The 25,704-nt window shown below is 36.5% G+C and overlaps 1 protein-coding gene across 1 annotated transcript in view; it reads right to left on the bottom strand.

Moving 5' to 3' along the window:
- Positions 1–1,208: 1,208 nt before the first annotated feature.
- LOC119773570 (transmembrane protein 132C-like) overlaps positions 1,209–25,704 on the bottom strand; it is a 163,361-nt gene continuing 138,865 nt past the window's right edge. The window contains exons 4-13 of the mRNA XM_038270575.1: positions 17,169–17,374; positions 13,168–13,231; positions 12,699–12,830; positions 10,992–11,069; positions 8,166–8,228; positions 7,524–7,652; positions 5,163–5,291; positions 4,772–5,056; positions 4,308–4,576; positions 1,209–1,833 (exon numbers count right to left, since the gene is read on the bottom strand). Coding sequence (XP_038126503.1) covers positions 1,209–1,833; positions 4,308–4,576; positions 4,772–5,056; positions 5,163–5,291; positions 7,524–7,652; positions 8,166–8,228; positions 10,992–11,069; positions 12,699–12,830; positions 13,168–13,231; positions 17,169–17,374 — 1,980 coding nt within the window. The remainder of the gene's footprint in view (positions 1,834–4,307; positions 4,577–4,771; positions 5,057–5,162; positions 5,292–7,523; positions 7,653–8,165; positions 8,229–10,991; positions 11,070–12,698; positions 12,831–13,167; positions 13,232–17,168; positions 17,375–25,704) is intronic.

Below are 25,704 nucleotides of genomic sequence, written 5' to 3' on the forward strand. Positions count from 1 at the left end.
AAATATTTCTATGGTAATATGGAAAGGATTATTTCCTACATATATATTTCAAGCCATTTCTAAGCCACTGTCAGTCATTTTCAGGGATACTGTAATGTCATTCCGTACTTTCTACCTGGCTTAATGTCCTTATTGTAAGTCTTAAATATTTTTGCCAGGTTTTGCAAAGTCCAAGCCATTTACTATTTGCTGCTCATCCCCTTTGGTTTGCAGGATGCATTCTGACCATATTCTATTGTTTGCTCTGGTTCTCGCAGCTGTTTAATCATAGAAGAGGAGAGACAAGGGGATGTTGCCATTTTTTTGATGAAGAAAGCTCAGTCATTGGCTGTAGGGTTCACTAAATATGGCCCGCTGAAAAAATGACCTGTGTCCTTTCTTATTTTCTATTGTGCAAGAATAAAACCTATATGTTGGATCCAAGGATGACTTTCTTTCTCATGACTTCTCCTTCTTAAACTCTCAAAAGCATTTTGTGGAAAAGTGTGATTGCCTGAAGAAAAACATAGAATTATCACATCTGTTGTTTAATTTTTGAAACACATTTATATTTTATACAACTCGCATTGTATAAATCAGTTATTTTGAGTGTCCCTAAATTATTGGTTTACTTTCCCCGTCAGGAGTCCTGGCAGATAAATTCTGTATATTTTAAAACAAAATATTTTTTAACAGCCATTGTCATTAATGGTAATAAATAATATGTAAAAAAAAAAAAATAAATAAGGGGTTTGACGTCATTACAAGATCAAAGTTGTTTAACATATTTGTTAAGATGTAAAGTGGCATACAAAAGTTTGTCCTTTAACATACCCTGAATTGATAATGTATGATTACAGTGCTTTACTTGTTTTCTGAAAGTAAACACACATAACCCAATAATGATCATTATTGATTTTTACAGAATGATTTCCACAATAAGTAACACAAAACAAACTCTGAATGTTACTTATTGTTTGCTACTTTTACTTTTATGTAATGTAATGACTTTATACTTTGCCTTTCTTAAGGGAAGCTATTAACAAGCTACCCACAAGCTGTGTCCAAAACCTTTAGTTCATTACACCTTTTGTGTTTAGTCATCCCACAATTTTTGCTTCACCTGACCCTCTATTAATCCACTGCAAAGGCATCACAGGTGAATTTTACTCATTGTCCATCTTTTATCCAACACATATCCGTTGCCTGTATATTGCTCAGTATCTCAGTCACAGATTGTCTTGTAGCCTCTCCATGTAGGTTCTGATTTCAGACTGACCCAGGTCCATATCCTGGCACACCCACTTTATGTCATCCTCATTCCCATTTGTGACAAGAACTGAGGAATTAACATACGGGCCACCACCACCAGAATTATCGTTGGGCAAAACAGTGGCAAAGGATGTGAATTTAACTCTTTTGCGCTTGGCAACAGCAACTGCGGCTGCAGCCGCAGCTCGGGGAGAATTATTGAGATGCTCTGTTTGCCCAGTGGCATCTTTGCCACCAGTAGTAATTGCAGAAAGGCACTGATGTGGCTCTGCAACGGACCGTGGCAGGGTCTGTCCATGGGTCATCCCCCGAAGTCCCCCTGTGCCGCCACCCGCACTTTTTGTGCCCATGCCAGTGCCTAAACTCATCACCAAAGTGTTTCCAGCACCATTCAGAAGGTACTTGCTCTCCTCATATCCTCCTTCATTTCTGTCAATGATGGTTGTACATTCATCAGGTAACCCTTGGCATTGGTCTGTATGGTCAGCTAACAGGTCAGCCTCGGTACCAAGCCACACCCAGTCATGGGCATGGTTCATGTTACCACCTGCTTCTAGTACTGGCACCTGCTTGTGACGATACCTAAAGAACAAAAGACAGATGACAGATGAGCATCAATTACGGCGAATAACGAACAAAAACATCATTCCTAAATATTCTAATGATATTTCATAATCAATCTGGGAATTATTCTGTGATAGGACTTTGTGCTTTCAGGTTTTTGAAAAGAGTTGTGCCTGTGAAATTGGATTCTCTCATGGTAACTTGTGATGACGAATGGTGATCTGTGAACTTCCTCACCCTCTGTTTTTGGAAACAATGTAGTCAAACTTGAAGGTGCAGAAGGAGATCTTTTCTAACGGATTTGTTACCATGTGGCTTGAATTATGTAAAGATTCTAAATAAGTGGAGTTTATGATTTTCAATGATGTAGAAAGTGGTGGACATTTAAAAAAGAAATAAATAAATAAAAAAGATGACTTTAATACTGGACCTCTGCATACTAATTTGATGAGCAAACATCCTTCAAAGTCTTTAGATTTAGCCTGGAGCCAACAGGGCTGTAGCAAAGGTTATAATTTTACATGTTTTATAGCTTCCTGCAACACCTTCAATAACAATGTATGTCAACAGAAGAAATCGCTGACAACAGGGGTCTTCAACGTTTTCCAATGAGCCCTGTATTCTGATTCCTCGTAGATGGGACAGGTGTCGTAGATGAAATGGTGCCCAGCTTGAAAGAGCTCCTGTGTGTCTCTCAGTGTGTGCATTGATGACTGAAAGACATGTTCTGCCTCCATTTATCTGTTTACTAGAATGTGTTGACATTTGTTACTTAAGTAGAAGTATAGATACTGTAGTTTAAACACTAGTTTTAACACTCTGGTAAAAGTTGAAGTATCAACTTGAACTCTTTACTCAAGTAAATGTGAAAAAGTATGTGCTCCAAAAATTACTTTAAGTATAAAAGTATAAAGTAACCTTTAAAAAAAAAAAAAAAAAAAAGCCAGATGCCACTATATGAATTGAAAGCTCAATTTTCCGACTATTATTTGAGATAGGGCCAAGGATGATGGAGGTGCTGTTGGTCTCTGTCTCCCGATACGCTCTCGCCTGTGTCAGACCTTTCAGACATTTCAACATCTTTTTCTAAATTCGACATTGCAGCATTGCATAGACAATTCCCGTTTGCAGTTAGAAGAAAACATGCTTGCCTCTGATGATTTCCTTTGGCGTCAGCACAAATCTGACGAATAGCTAACCAATGAGTGTTTGCGTTTATAACTCACCCAATTATACTAGTTTTCACTAGATGTGGATGGCGCCAATGATCTGCATTAGGTGGCGCACATGACGTGAAATACATATTTATAAACATTAAACCAAAGCCAATAGTAACGAGTAACATTTGTTTTAAAAATCTAAGGAATAGAAAGTACAGATACTTGTGTGAAAATGTAATCAGTAGAAGTAAGAAGTAGGAAGAAAAATAAGTAATGGAGTAAAGTATAGATACCTAAAAAGTCTACTTCAGTACAGTAACGAAGTATTTGTACTTCGTTACTTGACACCTCTGCATTGGCAGTCCACGATACTACAGCTCTCAAGGCGGAAATTACGCTAACAAAAAGGGCAGCGCCCATAATATTCAGGATCTTATGTGCCTGGATCGCGTTCTCTGTTCAAATTTCAATGAGAATCTTGGTCTCTGCATCTTCCCAGGTCACACCACACTCTTGATGCCATTTATTGCCAATAGGCTGAGAAGACGTTTGTGTTGTGAACAGGGGAAAAGATTTGTTAATTGCAAAGCTGGACATGCCGGAAACCCCCGAAATGAGTCAGCTGACTGTAAACTGGAGATGTGTGGTCTGCTCATGCGCTCTTTGTTATCAGTGAACAGAGCCACAGGTGAACTATGCCGAGCCCTACTGTTGAACTAGCACTAGATTTAGCGCAATTCTGCTGTGTTTGGCACGGTTCACTACAAACAAACACCAGATGTGCTGGAGTTAATACTTAAAACAGTCAGAGTTTAAACACACAATCTACTGTTTAAAAGTCACTCTTCTCTTAGAATTTGATTGATATTCCATTTTTTCTCCACTATCCTGACTTGTTTCCTAAAATAACGATGGCACATAACATACTGGTTACCATCGTTCAAGAGTTTGATAGCATCGGAATACCAGCATCATCAATTTTCTTTTGTTTTTTGCTTGATGATATATTGAACCCTTCTAATGACATTCACATTCATCATTAATTCCAGTTATCTGTATGACGTCCACATTCTTCTTCTGTGCGTTTGGTTGCCGTGATGTCTTAAACCATTTATACGGAGGTCTGCTGGTGGTCGTCTTCAAATAGCAGTAAACAAAACCATGTCAAAGGAATCAAATTTCAGCAAAAAATCTAAATTGAGTACCCAAACATCTTGTGTTAATGTAAACCCTTTAAAATAACCAGCATAAAAGCTTGGCATGTTCAATTTTTTTGGGAAAGTTGAATTACTTTTCATTTTAAGTTTAGCTTAAACTTTTACAATGTATTACCTGAATGCGAAGCTGACACAGTTGATGAGGAAGACCAATATTGCCAGACAGAATACTCCCAGAAGAGCATACATCCCAATCTCGAGGTCTGACAGGCCTCTCGTAGTCTGTGTCAGCTCCCCGTTCCCAGTTCCTGGAACCTCGACCTGTACAGGGTTCTTGCTATAGCCATTTGCTTGACTTGAACCTCCCTGGCCGCTGTTGCCACCACTGGCAGCTCTGCCACCTAAAGCACGTTGTGTAACTGTGCTCTTTGTCGTTGTGCTAACCTGATGAAATAAAAAGAAAAAAAGCAGTTATGAAATGTAAAATCCAATCGAAATGGGGAAATGCATAATTCTAGTGTAAGTTTCAACTATTGGTGGAAATTTAGAATTGCAACCTTTAGAAGACTTTTTGACAGAATTGAAAAAAACAGAATAAGAAGAATGATTTCAGAGAAAAATCCAAAATAATTCACCCACCTTCCTCATAGCTCCTTCCTCTCGGTCCGCAGCCACACTCTTGGAATTCCATTCCCCTCCAATATTGGTTCTTTGCTCGCTGGTGCTGTTTTCCAAACCTCCACCATCCTCTGGTCCACCTCTCTCATCGCTGTTAGCTCCAAATTTGACTACCACATTACCAACTCCAGATGCCAGCACACTCTTCCTCTTAGACTTCTGGCAAGTCTCAGAAATGACCATCTCCACACGAAACAGTGGGCCTTGTCCATCACCCTCAGCTACTATAATTGGCCAGTGCTGCTCCTATTTGACAGTCCATTAACAGGAAGATGAGAAGAGATGTTCTTGTTATGTTTGGTGAAAATGCAATGAAGGTGTTTTTTTTATTTTTGAAAGGACCTTATTTTACCTGATTGGTCACAGATATGACGTTCTCATCCAGTGAGATAGCTGAGAGGAGGAAGTCTTTGGGATCATAGATATCCAGGGGTGTCACTGAACCATCACTGTAATGAATCCATGCACTTACTACAGCTTCCTGGACGTGAGGAAAACAAAAAATAAAAAAGTTTGATCAAGGCATCTTAATATATACAATTAACCCTGCAGTGCTTTAACCTAAAATACCAGTTGTAGCTATATTTTGTGTTTTATTAAAGTGAGTGAGTGCTTGTTGCTATGATGTGTCTTTACTCAGCAGCTTTGCCAACCAATCAGCGCACAGCTCATCTAAATATTCATGAGCATACCACAAAAGGAAGAAAACCTGTCGTTTCATTCTAGGGCTTTTAACCAGGCTTGCATTAGGGCTCATAAAACAACAAATATGCCATTTTCAGCACAACCAATGTTAGACACCCTATTCAGAGACCTTAAGGACCAGCACCAAATACCCTATAGAATCATTATATGACCCCTTTAAATAAGCAATGCTAATTTGTATGAGAAAGAGTAATTTCTGTTTTATTTCTATATTTTACACATCCACATATTGTGCAGTTGGTAGTATCTGTTTTTAAGAAAACCTGTTATGAGCATATTAAAGTCATCATATATTGAATTAGATAATTCGACCTGAAATACTGTGGTTACTTTACCATCAGAAGAGACTTTAGGAAAATAAAATGCACAGATGAGTTTAGAGGGCATACTAAGAAATAGTTCTCAATAAAAGAAAGGTTTGCATAGTGAAGGCTTTAAAACTTAGTTTAAAAAAGCCTATAGTCATGCATTTTGTGTTGTATTGTAATTATTTTAAAATGTAAATTGGAAACTAATTCCAACAAAACACGTTGAAATTTTAACCTAGAGTTGCCTGTGTCTGAAATAATGCAATTTGGTAAACATGGTGAGAATCACAGCAAGGTGTTGCTTAACCACAACCTCAAAACAGAATGATCGATCTTCCTTTTTTAGGTTTCAGTTAAAGTTTATCCATCATCCTGAATTTTAGGCTACCCTGTAATTTGAAAGTCTGAACTTCATGGTATTTTGCTTTATTCCTTTTTTTTAAATTAATTTCCTACTTTCATAAGTGATTAAGCAGTTAATTTAAAGACAGAATTAGCTGATTACTCTAAAACACTGTGTTTAATGAACTATTGCCTAACTATATTAAGAATAACAAATTAAACAGTGCTTATTGATCTTTTAGGAGTTTGTGATAAATGCTAACTTTACTCAATTAATTTTACATTCAAGACCCCCTAGCTCCGTTTGAATATCTGTTAATGCCTTTCGGTCTCTCGAACAGTTTTTCAGTCCCTTTGAAATCTTAGATATTTTTTAAAATCAGTTTGAATTCGTATACCTTGCAGACATTCTGAACAGAAATATCCATGTGCATCAAGTTCTTCAATGTCTTCTAGAGAACAAACTCTTTGTCAAAGCTGAGAATTGTGATCTTCATGCCATATTAATCATCTTCTTGATACGCATTGTCAAGAGCAGACAGGTGAAGCCAGATCCAGAGAAGGTTCAAGCCATACTCAATTGGTCTACCCCCTCAACCAGAATGCAGTTCTCTGTGTCCAGATTCGTATGCTTCTGCATGTTGGTCAAAAAACTACAAACTAACATGATATTTACCTAAATAATCATCTATTCACTTAAATCAATTATCTTCTCTAATCCAATTAATAACTTGAGCTAGTCAGTAAACAGTAGATATTACTGTGTAGCTGCAAGTACCTAATTCTTTCCTGACATGTATAGATTCTCTAAACTGTAAAAATTGTTTTTATTAAAAATTATGTTGTTTATTCTGCCCAAATTTGTAATTTTTGAATCATGTTTTTTATTTGTAATATTTTTATTTCATTTCAATACCTTAACAAACCAGACTTTGCACACATTGTTGTCCGATTACATTATTTCAAACACTAAATTAGATGTTATAAGCCAACAATTGCTCAGTACTTAAGTAGCGTTATTACTAAGTACTTGTATTACTAGTTTTACTTGGATAAAAAAAAAAAAGGTGCAGAAGTGCTACTGTTACTTTAGTAAAATGTTGGGGTACACTACCCACCTCTTCCTGTAACCCAATCTTAAATAATGTGGTAATATGTCACAGCAAAAATGAGATGAATTTATGAATACAGATTGCCTCATCATCTATATGGAAACGTCTGTTTATTGTTAGCGAAATGCAACAAAAAGATGCCAATTAAAAGTGAAATTATAATTTCAAACATAGTGTCTCCAGGTGAGTGTTGGTACATTTGTGAATGCCCTTTATATCTATCTATATAAGTAAAGCAATCCTTACCTGTTTAGGTGTGTGAAGCAGGTCTGTAGCTGTAGTTGTTAGCTGTATAGCTTGGTAATTTCCAGGACTTGCAGTCATGCTGAGAGACAACGATGCAACTAGCTGGACTCCTAGGTCTGTTATTGTTACCTACAGAAACACATATCTAATTCAATAAATATTTTACCATAATTAAAAAAAAATGCTTATAAAAATGTTGGATTTCCACTTTTTTTTAACATTGAATAAACAAAAACAAAACAAAATAAAACTTCTGCAGATTATACCTTGGACCATTGGTGTTATGTAGTCAGATAACATAAACAAAATTTTTTATTAATTTCAATTTCTTAGTACATTTAAGCATCTTTGGAAGGATAATTATTTAATACTCAACTCTGTGGGCAGAAAAAAAAAGATACTAAGCTAAAAAAGTTATGTTAGTTAAAATAATTTGCTCATTATATCATAAACAGTGTTTTATAGCAATTGTTGTAAAAATACACAAACCAATAAATTTCTGAACATATGGTTGGTGCCTATATACCGTACAGTGGTTCCTGGGTAAAACCTTGGACCAGTCTGTCTCAGATCCAGCATCAAAGTCATGAAAAAAAGGTTTAACCAAATCAAATTACTAAACTAGTCTAAATGGTGCTGTACCTTGTCATCTAGTACTGTCACAGTCTTCTCTGCCAGGATGGAATCGGACAGAGGGGACAATACCTGTAATAAATTGTAAGATAAGCGCTATTTATTTTTTTTGCAAACAAAAAACAAACAATTTGAAAGTAATAGAATAAATTTAATATAGATGTTAATTGAAATCCATTACACAGCATGATGGGTTTAAATTATGGTTTAAATTTTAGAACATAATGCATTTTTATGTAAAAATATATTGCTTTTCCAGACTCAGAATCCTAGAATTTTAAGATTATTATGTTAAACACAAAACAGGTTTAATTGGAATACAACCGGACTCCAGGATAGGTGTTTAAATGTAGTCAAAATAACTATAAGGAAGGTCAAATTTTGAAAACAAGGTGTGTATACAGCATATAAAAGAAAGTCCCATGGTTTTTATTCTATAATTATTTAGACAACAGAATAGTTAAATTTAATATTTTTCTAAACTGTGTAGGGTAGCTGGTTGTAAAACCTGCTTAATACTGCGATAGTGACATAAAAATAGATCCTAAGATAAGCTTCCCAAGGTTTTTTTGTCCGCAATAACCTAGTCTTAGATTAACAGGATTATCTTATCGCTGATTAATTTTCTGCATATGGATTCAAATTTGTGTTAAGAGCAATTGCTTAGTGTATATATGGCAAAAAGAGCATATGGTGAGTAATTAAATCTTGCAAACACTACCTGAAACACATAGACCCCTCAGCTGTGCTGCTGTGGGTTAGTATTCAAGTCAACTGGGCCAAAAGCAAAGCATAAAAAATTTTAAAAGCAAAGTGAGTTGATGAAAGGAGAGTAAAAGCAAGTGGTGAGCAAGAGAGGGTAACACAGAGCAGGTGTCAGAGCAGGAGAGACAATGACAAATAGGGGTGGACAGAATATAAGAGAGGGCAAAGGGACGGAGCATGAAAGAGATTGGGATACAGGAGGAGAGGCAATGCAGAGGAATGACAGTGACACAGATTAGCAGCCTCGCGGTAGAGTGAACTCCTCTGCCTGGCGACATGGACAGGCAGATCTGATTGGTGTACAAAGAAAATCTCTCAGTGAACGTGCTGGAGTGTCAAATTCAATCTCACCCTCTGAGAGGTAAGATTTTTTTTTTATGATTGACATGTATGGGATTGCTCTTCAAGACTGAGAATGAGCATCTAAGAGGGAGAAGCTGTGGGAGATAGACTAAAGAAAGAGAGATGGGCAATAGAGGAAGAATTAGGGCTCAGGGAGTCTAAGCTGGAGAGGTAAAATTGAAATGTCAAACTATCAAATGGTGGCTGTCAACTCCAGCATGTAGAAAGAGGGAGTGTGGGGTAAATTCCCTTTTCTTGGCCCCAAAACGGCACACAGCTGTCTATGATTGCTCAGCTGCAGTTGTATCTACGTGTCCCAAGTTGGTCTGATGCAAAACATACACTCAGCTGTTATATTGACGGTCTCTTGTGTTTGCCCTATACTCAGTGCCAAATTAGTTGACAAACACACACACTAACCACTTATTTTCTGTAAGATCTGTCATGCTTGTTTATGCATTTAAATACACATTTTTTAGAGTAGCTTTATAATATCCTGCCCTATGAACAAATTGGGATCTGTTCAGGATGTACCCCACTTTTTGACCCAAGACAAGCGCCGGCCCCCAGAGAACGGGACGGAGAAGCTGCAGAAGATGGAGGGATGAAGATTTATAATAAACACTGCCTAGGAGAAGAATTTTTAAACCTTTTCTCATTTTTATATTGTACATTTGACCAAGACAAATAAGTGTATATAGATGGAATTGAAAAACCTGGACCCATTCGTCCAGTTAAATTTGCATGTTTTCTAAGCCAAAACAAGGCTTTCTTTTTGGTCCACTCTATAAAGCCTCAAAACCAACACTTCTTATGACATTTTAAATTGAAAAAGCTTCCTGGATGGGAAGTGAAACATCTTCAAACTTGGAAACAAAGCCATAGATTTTTGTTTTGGAATGACTATGACCTGGATGACTGAGAATATTCACTAGTCTATTCTGGTTAGTGTTGAGCTGTTTTGCAAAGAAGAGTTGTGTACGATTTTCCTCACAAAATGTGCAAAGCTGGTAGGGACATAACTGAAAAGACCTAGCTCTAAACACTACAAAGTGTTTTTTTTTTCTTTTTAAGTAACATGGGTTTTTTTTGTTTTTCTATGCAAAAACTACTTTGTTTTTTTTTTCAGATACAACCTCAATCTATAATAATTTGTAATTATAACATCACAAAATGTGAAAAAAAAAGTTCATAGGCTCTGAAAAATCTTATGTGGAATACTAAATTGTGCATTCATTCACTCACTGTGACTTGATGGACCATCAAACATTACAATGGACTCGTGGATTTGTGGTCCTTACTGTATAATCTCAAGTATGTTTAAATGCAGCAGAGCCTAAATGGCCCATCTCTGTATGTGGATAACTGCAAGATATCCCATCAGGATGTTAAAGCAACATGAGCAATATTTGATTGGGGCTAATTGTAAAGCAGGCAACAAGGAGAAAGGGTTGTATAAGAAAGAAATAGTATAGTGGGTTAAAATGATATCACTTTGCACTGTTGGGGAAAGTCCCAGATTCAGTCTGCTATGTGAACGTACCCTAATTCTTTTTGGACTTGGTGAAAATTTACTTTTTTTTCCCGTTAATGGGTTTACTCAGTGTACAATGTACAAATACAGCATTACAAAAAGCACTAATTAAAGCAGATTGTCAATGAAAAAAAAGGAGAGCAAGAGAGAAAACAACGTATTGGGTTTAGAAAAAGTAGTGTAATCTTACTCACTTGTATAGTGGTGATACCTAGATCCCGTCCAATTAAAATATGCCCATCTACAAGCCTGGCAATGCGAGGATCTTCTACCTGTTTGAGCAAGAAAGAATGAAAACTAGGAACACTATGGTACAAGGGACATAAAAGAACGCAGCCTAGAAGTAACCTTTCCTTCAAAGTATAGGCTTTTAACCTTCCTTTTTGATTAAGCTCACTATACACTAAAGCTATAGAGGTGAAGACTTTATAGGGTTGTTCCAAGATATTTCTGTAGTTATGCTGCTGTATTATTTGGCCGCTGCATCAGGACAAAATGACCATTTTCTTCATTCTGCTACAACTTTCTACTACTGTCAAACCTGTCCTTATTAGCTGTTATTCAGGCTTTTAAATGCCCTCTATTTCTCTTTTCATGGAAGCTGCAGTACACCTGGCTTAGAATTCTGTTTAGCTTTGACATCATCCTGAAGGGTTCATCACCTGAGTTACAGGTTCCAACAACTTATTGTTCTCCCTCTAGAGTGGTTTCAGTTGGTAACCCTCTCTCTATCTTAGAAAAGTTACAGCATACAGCAGACTGAGCTTTTACCGTAATTACTATACAGTATGTGCTTTCTTTAGTCCCATGGCCTTAAAAAAAGAGTCTCAGGGTGTCTATGCTCAGTTGTTGTTTTTTTCTCTCAAATGAAAGGGCTGAAGGAGCTATAAAAGCCATTTACTTTTCAAATTTCTTTAGCACGTAAAACACCCATAGATCAGCACTTCTGTGTAATTTTGTTAAACGCTGTCTTTTTAAACTCCCTGTCGGGCGTAATAGAATGTCTCTGAAACTCAGTCAGGTTCAGCAGGAAGTTGCTTCCTGGAAAAAGGTATTTTTCTTTTCCACTGTTGCTACATGCATGCTCGACATCAGAGATTGCCACAAAGTCAATAACTCACCCCAATGGTCTGGTTACGGTCGCTTTATACTCAATCACAAGAACTACATCGGCCGAAGGCAGTAATCCGAAACAAACTGTTGGACTTTTTGAAGCAAATGGTTTGACTTCTTTTAGTTGATCACTTAAAGAATTTGGGTGGACTGTTTAATTAGACTCTTTAATTAGACATTTTGGAATGAATGTATTTGACCAAGAATCTGTACGATTGCACTAAATGTATTTTCTCAATGTAAAGTGCCTGTAAAACTACATTCTATAAATAAATTGATTGAAATGTAATTTAATTGACTTGAGCCAGAAATGTATTCATATCCCTGCAAGATTCATATTCAAGCTAAGCCATATGTTATTATTTTCTCCGATTAGTAGTAATTTAAAAAAGCTGGAGAAGCCGAGACCCAGCCTTAACTCTGATGAGGGTAATGGTGAAAAAAAGCCTTTTAACCTTAAACTCTTGGAACATATTCAAAAACATGATTTGTCAAAGTGGAAGCTTGCAAAAACGTTGTCAGGTATTCTCAAAAATGTTTTACAACTACCTATTTCCACTGATTATCGAGAAAGGTATTAACATTCACAACACACACATTCACACCTACATTCATATATATATATATATATATATATATATATATATATATATATATATATATATATATATATATATATATATATATATATATATATATATATATACATATATATATATATATATACATATATATATATATATGTGGAGGATGTATATATGGAAGATATGTGGGTTTTCTACAGTTACCTTCAACTGGTCCAATACCAAAGGAGTGATATCAGCTTGCCAATCGGTACCCAACATGTAGACCATCTCACCTCCAGGTTCAGAGACTTCAGCAACAAAATGAGTGAGGACTCGCACCACAGCGTACTGGTACTGAAGGGATAAAGGAGGAGGGTGTGTGAGCATAGGGTGGGAGCATCTTTTTAAGTGCAAATAATAACCTATTCAATGAACTGATATTTTAAGGAGCTGTAATCTGTTATGAAAACTACAGTATGATACATCTATCATAGGGCATAAACAACCACTATAAGGCATATCATATTTTACGTTTCACCTAAATCTCTGCATAAATGAGTTAATGGAATTGATTAAAGGCAAATAACAAAAAAAAAAAAAAACAACCTATTAACTAAATTTAAAACCTCAAATTCAAATCATATTCCGTCCAAAAAAAGAACAGAACAATAAAACTTCAATCAATTGATACCTGTAGGGTGCAGCCTTTACCCTTTTTGTCATCATCTTCATCATCCTCACTGTCTCTGGTGGGTCTGTGAGAAGAGAAAAAACAAAAATAAGATTGAAAATTGAAAAGACTCAGCCCCAACTAATCCATAGCATGAACTTGTCTTGTAAGTAAATTTGTAAACAAAGACTAACTCAGTTTCGAATCCATATTTACATTTACAGATTGTACTCTTCAAGTAAAGCATATATTTGATATTATTACAGATATATTTGATGTGTTCTTACATAATGTTATTGAAAATGGGATACTTTTTATTTGCTCTTCTCCTGGTGAATGAAATTAAAAACTGGCTACATTTTTTAAATTAACGTAAGTTAAAAGCTGAGTTCTTTTGTCAAACTATGTGCACACACAAAAACAGAAACAGAGTCAATCATAACACCTGTACGATTATAGTTATTTGAATAACATTTATATATATGAATAATTCTTTGTGTATCACCCAAAAAAGCATATTTTGAAAACCTATCACAGTTTACAGTAATCAAAGCAAAATCGGTAGCAAATCCTCCTCTAAGAGTGCTCAGGATATTCTATCAGTGGTTGGAAATTTGTAGCCCTCCCTCAAGGTTCCCATATAGATTTTCCTTTCTCAAATAGCGACAAATAAGTACACAATCTTTTGTCTCTGCCTCCCTATGTGAAATATCTAGTCAGCACATAGAGCTACTTCTGATTCTCATGACTGTCCCTGCTCCACTGTTGCTCTGGTAATATTTCATAAATTCTTATTCCATTTCCCAGGGCCCATGTCACGTGTTTGCAAGTGTGTCCCTAATAGTTCTTGCTTTTTACTCAGGTAGATGGTGGTTCTTAGATGGTGGTTAGGGGATATAGAGATGTTTGGGTGTATTGTGGGGGGACTGGCTGGGTTGTGGGGGGGTGAAACAGCTTGTACATATTGGCTGGTGGCCACCTGAGCAGAAATTGGCAAAATTGAAAAATAGGCCCAGCAGAGCAGAGTGGAATGATGGCAAGATGGGAATAAAACAAAACATATCAGTTATGGAGCACATACGTAGATACAAATGTGTATATACAAGTGTAAAAGAAAACATAAACTGCACATAGAAAAAAGAATAACCATGAAGAAGTGTGGATCTAAATAGTGACACAAGAGAGGAAAAAGTGACACGCACATGCATGCCCACACACCCACTCAAATTATGAAATAAATAAATGATAAAAAGATGCAAATTAAAGGATACAGTAAGATGATGGGGCAAAGCCCATACAATCTTTTAAAGGTAGAGACCATTTTTTTATGCTGGGCACTCCCAAAAAAATGACGTTCTTGACTAACTTATTTTATAACTTAGTTAAAAAAATGACTTTCTTGACTAACTAATTTTATAACTTACCTAGCAGGATGCTTACCCCTCATGTATGTCAATTACAATCATTGTCTTCTGCATTTTTCATTGCAAATGATGCAACGGGGCAAGCAAAACTTAATATATTTAGGATCTGTTCAAGCATCCAGACTGCCGCCCTCTTATTTTGAAAAATCTTCTGGAACTTCTTTGCTCTTTCTGTGTCTAACTTCTTTTTTAAACATCTGTATTACTGTATGTGTATAATTGATTGAAAAGATAAACATGTCATTTTCATCCATGGGTCAAACTCCATATAACCTTTTAAGAAATATGACATAATTTTAATTGGATAGTTTACATAGTTTGGATAGTTACATACAGATACATTATTTACCAATGTCTGTCTGGTCTTTATTTACCACTGTCTGACTGATTTTGGTAAAAAGTCATCTTTAATGACGATACATTTTGAAATGGTTTTTTTTTTTTACCTCACATTGTGGTTAAAAGCATTTTAATATCCAAGCACCCACAGTGCTTAATAATAGCAATTTTTGTACACATCAGTGTGGGATCCTTACCAATTCTTTAATTTTTTTTTTTTTATACAGCTCTCTCTCTCTCTCTGGCAGTTTTAGTTTTGATAGAATAATGGAGAGTTAGAAAATACTAATGTTTAGCTTATCAAATATAAAGACAAAAAAATAAATAAATAATTAAAGACGTTCCAGATGTATTAGACAATTTTCCCGGAATGTAGGTTAGAAACCAGGTCACTTTTTGAATTGATAGACAAACCTACCTGCTTTTCTACTTTAAGGTAAAAGCTGCGGAGCTACAGTAAATGGTTAAATCTAAGATCATTTGATACATAAACACTGGAAGTGCCGAAGTGCAGAAACAAGAAACACGTAAGGATCAAGAACGTACAATGTGTTAGGTGAGCATGTGACAAAGATTGTTATGCTGGACAACCAATAGTTTATTATAAAAGTACATTACCCACTATATCTTTAACATTTAATAAAATATTTCATTTTGTATCAATTTCAACATCATAATAAGCAGTCTTTGCCAAGTAATGTGATACGTATATGTAAAATACTATTTCCCCAATAATTGCCTTGCTGATCAGCCCTGAACTGAAGCCTAATCTTGAGTGATATTTTGGATTTTAGCAGCTGTAGAAGAAAGCTGCACATCTGATTGCTCTGTTTATATCGATAAATTTATTGTTATTATGTTGTTTGCGCTTAGACCCACTGTTGAGACTAAGAAATGCATTAATATCAGTATAAGTAAGGCTGTTAACTCATTAATCAATCAACTTCTCAGCAATATCTAAATGCTTTAACTTACACTTAAAAAAAAAACACCCACATTCATCCTGTCTTTCAATCACTTATCAATCTTATCACTATTGGAATCTAATATTTTTGTTGCCCCTTTTCAAACTGGATCTTAGACTTTACTTCGTTATTTTCACAATTTGCCTGGAAGTTGCTGACTTATTTCCTTGTTTACCCCCTGTGCACATCCACAATAATCACATTTCTGGTCATGCAGCATCATTGTTAAAAAACATACACAAAAGGCTTTATTTAATAACAAATTGAGCAAAAGCAAAGCATAAAACACATAAACATCATATATTACACCAGTAGGAGTTTTAAATCCTTCAGAAAAACACTGTATACAAAAAGAGTGAGTTAATGGTGTGTAAATAAATAAAAAAGTAATGACCTGCTTAAGCCGGGCATACGCTGTACAATTTTTTTGCCCTTTTCGGGCTGATTTTCCAGTAGTGCATGAATTTTCCGATCGGGCCGAATTTCGGTCTGATTGTGCGTCATGCATAGTGTAGTGTACAGGGGGTAACGAAGGGTGATCAACCTTTCACGACTGCCTCCCGATTAGGAATGAGGTCGGGAGAAAATCAAACGTGTTTGAAATTCAGTCAGCCGTCGTTGGGAAATCGCTCAGTGCGCATACGCAAAAAAGGACCCTAGTTGCCATGTTTGCTCAGCCATGTCTTTGTCCAAATAGGTTGTCGCCTTTTCTTCTTGGGGCTTTCAGCACACAAAATTGCACAAATTGCCAAGGCAGTGCATTTCTCTCTAGTGAGCTTCATATCCCCGTTCTACTCGTTTGGCTTCTGGATAGACGAGTCAGAGTAGCTCTATCTCATTGCGGAGCTGAGTCTGACGTGGTTTTTACACATACAGTGTGAGCAGGTAGATCGCGTCTACCTGAGCTGTGAACTTTAAACCCTGCGGTTACGTCATACAGTGTGAGCTGTAGCTGCGTGCAACGATTGAAAAAAATCGTACAGTGTACGCCAGGCTTTAAGTAGCAAGTGTTTAGAAGAAGGACAAAAAAAAACAAAAAAAAACCGGCTAAAATGTTAAACTACTTTTTCAAATATATGCTATTGATGAAATGTCTTCCTTATCCGTCGTACAGTACAATGAATGGCAATGTATATGAAAGATGCAGAGGGAATGCAAGCAGAGAAATCGCTTTTGGAGCCTGAATCAGAGTTTTTATTTTTTGAAAAGCACAGATCAAAATGCTTTCATCCTCCACAGTGGGATCTCCACCCCCTCCCATCACTCACTCCCTGAGGTCAGACAGGTAAATTACCTCTTGTTGGTGGTGATCGGCACCCTCCAGCCTTTGACCTGGCTCAGCTCGGTATCTGACACATCTATCTGCAGAGGTAGCTTTGGAACCCACACAGTGAGCAGCAGCTGAGCAGACAGGTGGAGGTAGGTAAAGTTGACTGCCAAGGACTGTCTACCTCGCATTTCCTTGCCGTTGACCAAAACCTGGTCACACCTTGAAGAAACCTTAAGCAGAGAGCAGAACAGGAGAAATGAGTTTGCCTGATGTGTGAAGCAGAATGTGTTTGAGGTCTTACAATATCTAACTGATTTAATTTAGTGAATCCAGCTGTAGAAATAGTGGCAAGACATTCACTTAATGCCTTAATGTATCTTCAAATCCATCTTTGTTCTGACAGCAAGAATAGCATTCACTACTTAACGTCGTGTTTAGTTCATATTTCCCCAAAGTGAACAGGAACCAGCATTTTGGAGGTTAATTTCACACTCTTTTTTCTTTAAAACGCGGCTAATTTTCTGTAATTGAACACATTGTTATGTAAGAATAATGCATAACATAAAAGAAAAAAAAAGAGAAGACTTGCTTGCTTGTTTAATCTAAAATGACACAATCACTCAAACAAGCAGTGAGTGGTGTTGTAAAAGTCTAACAAGCAAGTACACAAAATGATCTCTATGGTTAGTTGGAAATTAATATTTTGCGGTAAGAAAACCCCTAAACTTACAGTAAACAAAAAAATTATATTATTTTCCATAACTGTATATATATTTTCTTTAAATAAAAAATATAATTTTTTGTTTTGCTTACTGTCCATTATTTTAGATAGTCCTAGAAATGTTTTTTTTATATATATGTTTTTCTATTTATTTATTTTTGTAATTATGAACCAATACTGATTCTAAACATCGCCAAAAATGTCAGTTTCATGCGTTATCCGAATAGAGGTTACCATTTTATTCATCAAAGCCAAATGTATTTTTTTATATGTGGAATAGTTTTCAATTTCAACTTTTCCTTTGTGGTCGAACAATCGACCCGGCATAAAAGGAAATGTGCCCAACCTGCTCCCGCTGGCTTTGTCTATTCAATTTCTCCTATTCTTCTCTTATTCTGACATTATTTATATCTATCTTAACATCCTTTATTTTCTTCTGCTGGACCATTTCTTTTACATTTGTCTCTGTTTTACCCTCCCCCCATCTTTGCACAGTCTCCTTCTTCATCTTCCTCTCCTTCTGAAACCTGATTTACCGCTTGTTAACATCAAAGGGATGTTTGACTGCTGGTGCCCCAAACGAATTCTTCAAATCATTTTTTTTTTTCAGGTATAATTAAGTGTGAGAAATGCAAGGTTATAGTAGTAGTGTTTGGTTTCCAGTGAAGTTTAAGGAGGACAGAAGTCATTGTCGAGGACCATGCTGTGACTGGTCGCTATGTGTGTAATTTAGAGCATTGGTTTGGCAAATCTTCTTAGTAAAATTCGTTTCAGACGAACCAGAAAAGTTTGAAAAATAGCTCCAAATTTTTTTCCTTGAAGAGGCAGGAGGTCTTTAACTTAAGTTTAGTAAGTTCAAAAGCAAGAGTGTGGAAAGAAAAGTACATGCTCTTTATTACAGAATTAATAATGAAATAAGAACACTAATGAAATAAGACGTTTTCATAATTTTGAGATTCATGTCTGTTCTTTTTGTGTATTCTTTTCAAAATCCAAAGCAGAAAATGTACCTAGTAGAGTAATCAAGAGTAGAGTTAGCCAGAGTAGAGTAGCCAGAAGAAAGACGTTATGACCTGTGCTGAAGAAAACGGCAACCTTTATAGCAACACTTAAAAGTATCCATTTCAATTATTTATTGGACTAAAGGAATTATTAGATGGAAAAGGCACTCATCTAAGCTTTTCTTTGGATGATTAACACAGGAATAATACTAGAATAGTAAATAAGCAGATATGTACAGTATGATTTTACGACCCATCAATCCCTGTCCTCTTGTCACAAGCAAAAGTTGATGCAATGCAAAGTCCTTAGACTTGTCTCAGTCATTCTAGAAATCTTTGCAACTATCTGAGCAACATAGAAACTAACTTAAACACTAAATGAAAAAAAAAAATGTCTATAAAATATTTCAATATGTTGGATTTTCTCATTAATTTTGGTACATTTAGCACCTAATCTCCAGACCACAAAATGAATTAACTGCACCCATCCTTCACTTAACTTTTCTTCCCATCCCTAGAATTTGCCCAGAAGTCCCAAAACTCAACCACCCACTCAACCCCATTGCCTGCAATTTTCCTAGGCCAAGTCATTTATTTACATCTGTATTCATTTCCCTTTAAGCCAAATGATTTGTCTGGATTTAGAGTTACTGTTCACCTCCTTCTGCCAATCTTTGTGTGAAATTTTCTCTGTTAGTCTGCATCAGATATACATTTTCTAAGCATAAAGCCATTCATCCATCTCCCTCACTCTCATGTTACATTTGCAAACTTTTCTTTGTGCGCTCCTTCCATCTCTTCTCCCCCAGTCTTTTGCCACTCATATCAGTGCCTCAAGCAATCCAATCCATCTAACTTTAGGAATGCTATCATCCAATTGGGGCCCACACAGTGGATAAAGGAAGGCCCAGAGGGACAAACTAACCATCTATCTGATGGTATTAAGCCCCAAGTGTTGGTCATTTAAGAAACCCACATAGGCCAATCGCCTCTTCACATAGTTTCATATGGCTGTAATTTAGGCACATTTTATTTTCTGACCCACACGTTCACACAGGCACAATCAAGCACTAAAGTACTGTCATTAGCCGTCTGAAGCCACATATATTATTCGCTGGCAGCTGAGATAATAGCGAGTTGATGGAGAGAGTGGTTGGCAGGTGCCTGGACACGCAAACGCTCTGAAGTTAGCATCTTATCTCTGGGCCTGTCATTTTGAATTTGTAAAAGTGCAGAGTCAAACATTCTCTAATAGCCATTTACACTCTGCTTTTCTTCACAACGAAAGTGTGTAATTAAGAGATGGGTAGTGACAGCTGAGAAGTAAGCTTAATAGCGAAACACCAAAACTCAAACAATGAAGAGGGTTATGGAGGAAATATGCAATTCTAAACATACAGAAAGAGATTAAGTAACAGATATTGAATTATGGCGACTGAGGTTTTAACAAAACCTTTGGAGAAAAAAAGAATTTAAATAGTATGAATTTAACAATGAAACTGTAATCTGTTTTGGGGTCACTTTGAGAGACATTTATTTAAATTACTCTACTGCAAAGGATTGTGCTGTTATTGCCTGTGCTTGATGTAGCCTTAAGTAAGTCATCCAAATGGCAGTAAGAAGTTACTGTATGATATCATCTTTTACTTTGTACCTTTCTGACTTTGTTGTCTCTGTCTTTGTGAGAAAGGTCCTAAGAGTTTAAAATAAAAGGAAAGTGTGGGCTGGATTGAAGTTTTTTTTTCCCGAAATGTTCATAGGCCCAATGCAAATTAGAATGGTTATTTGCATAAGGATATAAGTCAAAACTGCCCCAAATATGTCCGTTTGAAGGGTCCTATTGTGGCCTAGGCTTGAGTGTGTGGGTGTGTATGTGTGCATATATGCTTATGTTAGTGTGAGAGATACTTAAGTATCTGGATGTAATAGTTGATTTTTTTATTGCATGTTCTAAGCTGTAATGTTGAAGTAGAACTAACTTCTTTCTACAGTTAGATAACTTTATGTCCAATTATCTTATTCAGCAGTTGTGATATATTATGTGCATACAGTTAGGCATTTTAACAGAATATAGAAAAAACGTACCTAAATTGTCCTACAGTTGAGATCATTGGAACAGCAGGGAAAATCTGATCATGAATATTATACTTAAATTTGATGGGTTTATATGTTTAAAAAAAGAAAAGAGCATGACTTACATAATATAGAGACTGAAGCAATAATTCAAAAATTTCTGAAAATATGTTAAAATTTGGAAGTTAAAGCTGTGCTTGAAGCTGCCAAGTCTGCCAAGAATTGTCCTCATTTTTTGAAAATTCATATTATTTATTCTCAGAGATTGAAGCCATTTTATATGGCTAATACTAAAACTGATTCCCATGGTTTTTCAAACAGCATCTCTCTCTGTTTTAGGAAATTTGCAACAATGTGTGATTATATTATCTGAGCAGAGGCTATTGTTTATTTAAATCAAATATCCTTTTTATTTCTCTGTATGAAATACTCGCTGAAAACAAATTAAAGACCTGATCTTCACCTGGTTTACATGTATTACATTCAATTAAATTTCTTAGAAAATGTTCAGGCATAAAGCTGATCTAGTAACAAGGTGCAAATCAAATTGCTTTTCTAAAATACGCACAGTAAGAACAATCACCTTAGCCTGTTGCCTTCATGAGTATGCAGAACATATGCTGATGCCCCAAATTAGCAAATTACTCAGGGGATGATATGCAAATGTTATTCCATTCCTCACACACAAAAAAATAAAGATTTCTGAAATCTGAAAGTGATTGCAAATATTTTTTGCATTTACGTATATTTCCTCTATGGAAGAGTTCTTCAATTCTAGTCCCTGAGGGGTAATATCCTTTGCTTCAGCAACACCTGGGTTATATAATCAGTTCATTAGCAGGAATCTGAAGAACTTTACTCCATCCCAAGGACGTAATTCAGCCATTTGGCTTATATGACAGAAGCAGGACATCAGCCCTTGAGGCTTGGAACTGAAGAGGCCTGTTTAACAGGTTTTGAAGAAAGTATCATTATGTTGTATTAGATTATCCTGGGCCAGCATTTCAAAATAATGTTGTGAAAGAGCTGGTGGAGGTAGATACAGCTGTTTAGAGCTTGATCGACCTTTAAGTCACAGAGGGCTCCTGTTTGGACTGCCAGTCAGATGTGGAACTGGGGCAGAGGGGATCTTCTAACTTTCCCTAATAATTTCCCTTTAATCTTTTTTTTTTACTTTTGTCCTTAGAACTTTGATATATTTATATGTAAAGTGCATTGTGAAGAATATTAATTATTATTACCGTATTTTCACGACTATAAGGCGCACTTAAACGTCTTTTTTTTCCCTCAAAATGTGCGGTGCGCCCTATGGTGCGGTGCGCCTTATGTGTGTTGTAACTGCGACTTTTGAGACCACCTCATTGAGGAGATGATGAAAGAGTGGCTGAATGTAAGGAGACCAGGTGTTTTTTTTCCACTCATCACCATCGCTGTTAATATGTAACTCCATGTGTGCCCATCTCCCAGCTGATGTGAAAAACATGGGGAAACAAATTAAGGCTGTGCTCGCTGTTCAACCGCTCGACATCGGTGTGAACCGGACCCAGCAGGTGCAGCAGAAGCAGCGAGTTTACATGCAAAGTCAATGGTTGACGCGCGTATAGGTGCAGCAAAAGGTCCCGCGGTGCGTTTTGAGCTGCAGGTGCAGCACGTTGGGAGCGTTTAAGCATCTGACGCACCGCCAACGCGCTGCTGCTGCTCGAGATGGAAAAATTGAAGTTTTGCTGCTGGACGCGCCACATCAACCAATCAGAGAAGCTGATCTGGGAGCTGACAGCGAGACAGAAACAGCGCTCTGATGACATGATATTAACGCAAATGAAAAAGGCTGGATGGATGAGAAGAGGGTGAAAGGCAGGTGTATGTGAGGAGACCAGGTGCTTTTTTCCACGCATCACCATCGCTGCGTGCCCATCTCACAGCCGATGTGAAAAAAAGGTGAATCAAATGAACGCTGTGCTCGCCGTTATCCCGGGGGTCTGACAAAGGAGCTTCAACCGCTCGACATCGGTGTGAAGCGGCCGTTCAAAGTAAGGCTGCGAGCGGCGTGGGAGCGGTGGATGACAGACGGAGACCACAGTTTCAGGATAAGAAGGCAGCGCCGGGCAGATTACGCCACCGTTTGCGGATGGATTGTAGATGCTTGGACTAATGTGTCTGCTGGCTCTGTTGTTCAAGCTTTCGCAAAAGCCGGCATTATTTCTGAGGAGCCGCGCTGCACGGAAAGTGACTGACAGCGAAGAATGGGAAACTGGCATGTCTGATTTAGCGCAGCTGTTTAATTCAGAAACAGAGGATGATGACTTTGATGGGTTTGATTAATACTTTGTAATAAATACATGAATAAAGCACAAACATACTCAGTTTTGCTCCCGCTCTATTTTTCTACCTGAAAACTTAATTCAACAGCAGCCTGTGGGCGCGTCTCCTCCTCTTCACCGCGGTGGCTGGCAGGTGTTTTTTCATCTAAATAATCTAAATCTTGCAGCTATATTTGCTGTGATCAGGGGGAATAAAGTAGTTTTAATATGTTTTTAAGTGAGAAAGTCCACCTGAAAACTTAATAATTGCAGTCAGTTCATCCAGATTATCTATTTCTGTCGGAGGCGCTCAGACCCCCACATACCAGCGGTACACTGACAGTAAATCCCTTCAACAGCAGCCTCACCGCGGCGGCTGGCAGGTGTTTTTCATCTAAATAATTTAAACTGCAGGCACCAGGATACCGGTAATAAAAGCGAACATATTCCGTCGGCAGGTTTCAGGATTTTAAGTTAATTTAGGAGTGATCACAGCGCTGTGTCATCTGCGATGTGTCTGTCTCATGGCCAGCTCGCAGGTTTGATTAATACTTTGTAATAAATACATGAATAAAGCACAGTCATACTCAGTTTTGGGCCCGCTGTATTTTTAAAATACGCAGTAGAGCTATTTAAACGTAGTAGAGGACATGTACCTGTATATAAAAAATGCGCCCTATAGTCCGGTGCGCCTTATGTGTGTGTTAAATACAGAAATGGGACACATAACTGAGACTGCGCCTTTTAGTACGGTGCGCCTTATGGTCGTGAAAATACGGTAGTATTATTACAGATGTTTTTTCAAGTATTTTGACTACAACCCCTAACTAATTGTCTTTTAACTTCATATCATTCTTATGGCCAGCCTGCTCCCTCAAACTGCCAGTATTATATTACATTACAATTTTCTCATGTTAACAGGGCAGTCAAAATCACTGCTGTTGTTGCACTTGGTATCCATTGTGCATGCAATCTTTGTAGATTAACATCAAAGCATCCACTAATTATAAGTTTTTGTTTATGGCAAGCAATTTAGCACAAATTTTCTCAAAAAACAAACAAACTTGTCAATGGTTTAAGTTAAATTTCAGTAAATGCCAATTTTACAGAATTTTACTCTGCTACTACTTTTGTGTCAAACTGTTACTGGAAATATTTCAGATATTATGTTTCTTACCTGATCTGCAGTACAACTTCTGTAGAGATCCTGTATCAGTGTATTCATGTTTATATCTTCATTTGATGATCTGTACAGCTCACATATTTTCTTTTTCAAAATAAAGTAGTGGGTAATGCATTTATTATAATCCTAAAAATAAAAATATTAGTGTGTAATAAGTGAGGCTCTCATAATCTGCTTTTGAGAAAAAACAAATTATTGAATGCTAATGATTTATACACTAATATGAGTTAAATTGCTGATCTAAATTTGTGATATATGAAAGTTATGTCCCAATGTGTGAGTGGTACATGGTCTGAGCTCAAAAAAAAAAAAAAATTGTATGGCACTATGGATTTCCTTAATCCAAAACCCTTTAAATGATCATGGATAGGAAAAGGATACTTACTGACCTATAATAAGGCATCATTTAGTGAAAAGAGTTTACCTCCCCTAAGCAGAAAAATTGGCCAAATAAAATAAGAGGCTGTTTTTGACCTCTTGAATACTTCACATTTAATGTTTTCTTGGCATCTTTCACTTCCTTAGAAAATAGATAGAAAAATAGCAGGATTAGCTTGAGTGCTGGGTTCACGCTGTTGGTATAGACCCTGTTTAGTTTAACAAAGCACTGGGGCAAAAGCTGCATCCAAGGTCTGTGAGATTAATTGACTCATGTTGTGTAGTAAAAATTTTAATTAAGGGTTAAATGAAAACAGGTTTGTTCACTTAAAACAGTACTAAGGTTAGAACAAACAATACTAGTGTTTGGAAAATACATGTTGTTATCCAAGTTCAACTATTAGTAAATTACTTTAAAGAAATCGTGTAGTTGTTTTTTTATATTTGTCTGACATAATTTTAATTAAGGACACCAACAATGAAAAAGTGATCAGCAGAAAGTTGTTAAATTACTGCTTATTGTTTTAAAATTACTCTGGTAGTCTCACCCTAAGTTGTCAATAATATTTTCTTGTAGTTTAAACTTAACCTTAGTCAAACCTTAATGCAGAATCCTACAGTTATAAGTGGGACGCAAAGACTTCAAAAATGTAAAAATGTTGAGATGGTATTACACTAAAATTTTCCAGAAATGAAGACAACAATACAATCTTCATTTTTGGAACTTGGCCCAACCTTAAAGATGATCAAAAGAGCTACGCAATTAAAACTCTCATAATAATAAAGGAGTATTTTTTTAAACTAAGGAAAACAATCTAAGGACTTGATTAGAAAATGAATTTTGAGGGACGGCTTAAAAACTGAAAAGGTGCAAAAGACTCATTAAAACCTACTGAACTAACTG

Source organism: Cyprinodon tularosa, unplaced genomic scaffold, assembly GCF_016077235.1.
Source record: "Cyprinodon tularosa strain WSP-4 unplaced genomic scaffold, ASM1607723v1 ctg769, whole genome shotgun sequence".
Lineage (NCBI taxonomy): Eukaryota > Metazoa > Chordata > Actinopteri > Cyprinodontiformes > Cyprinodontidae > Cyprinodon > Cyprinodon tularosa.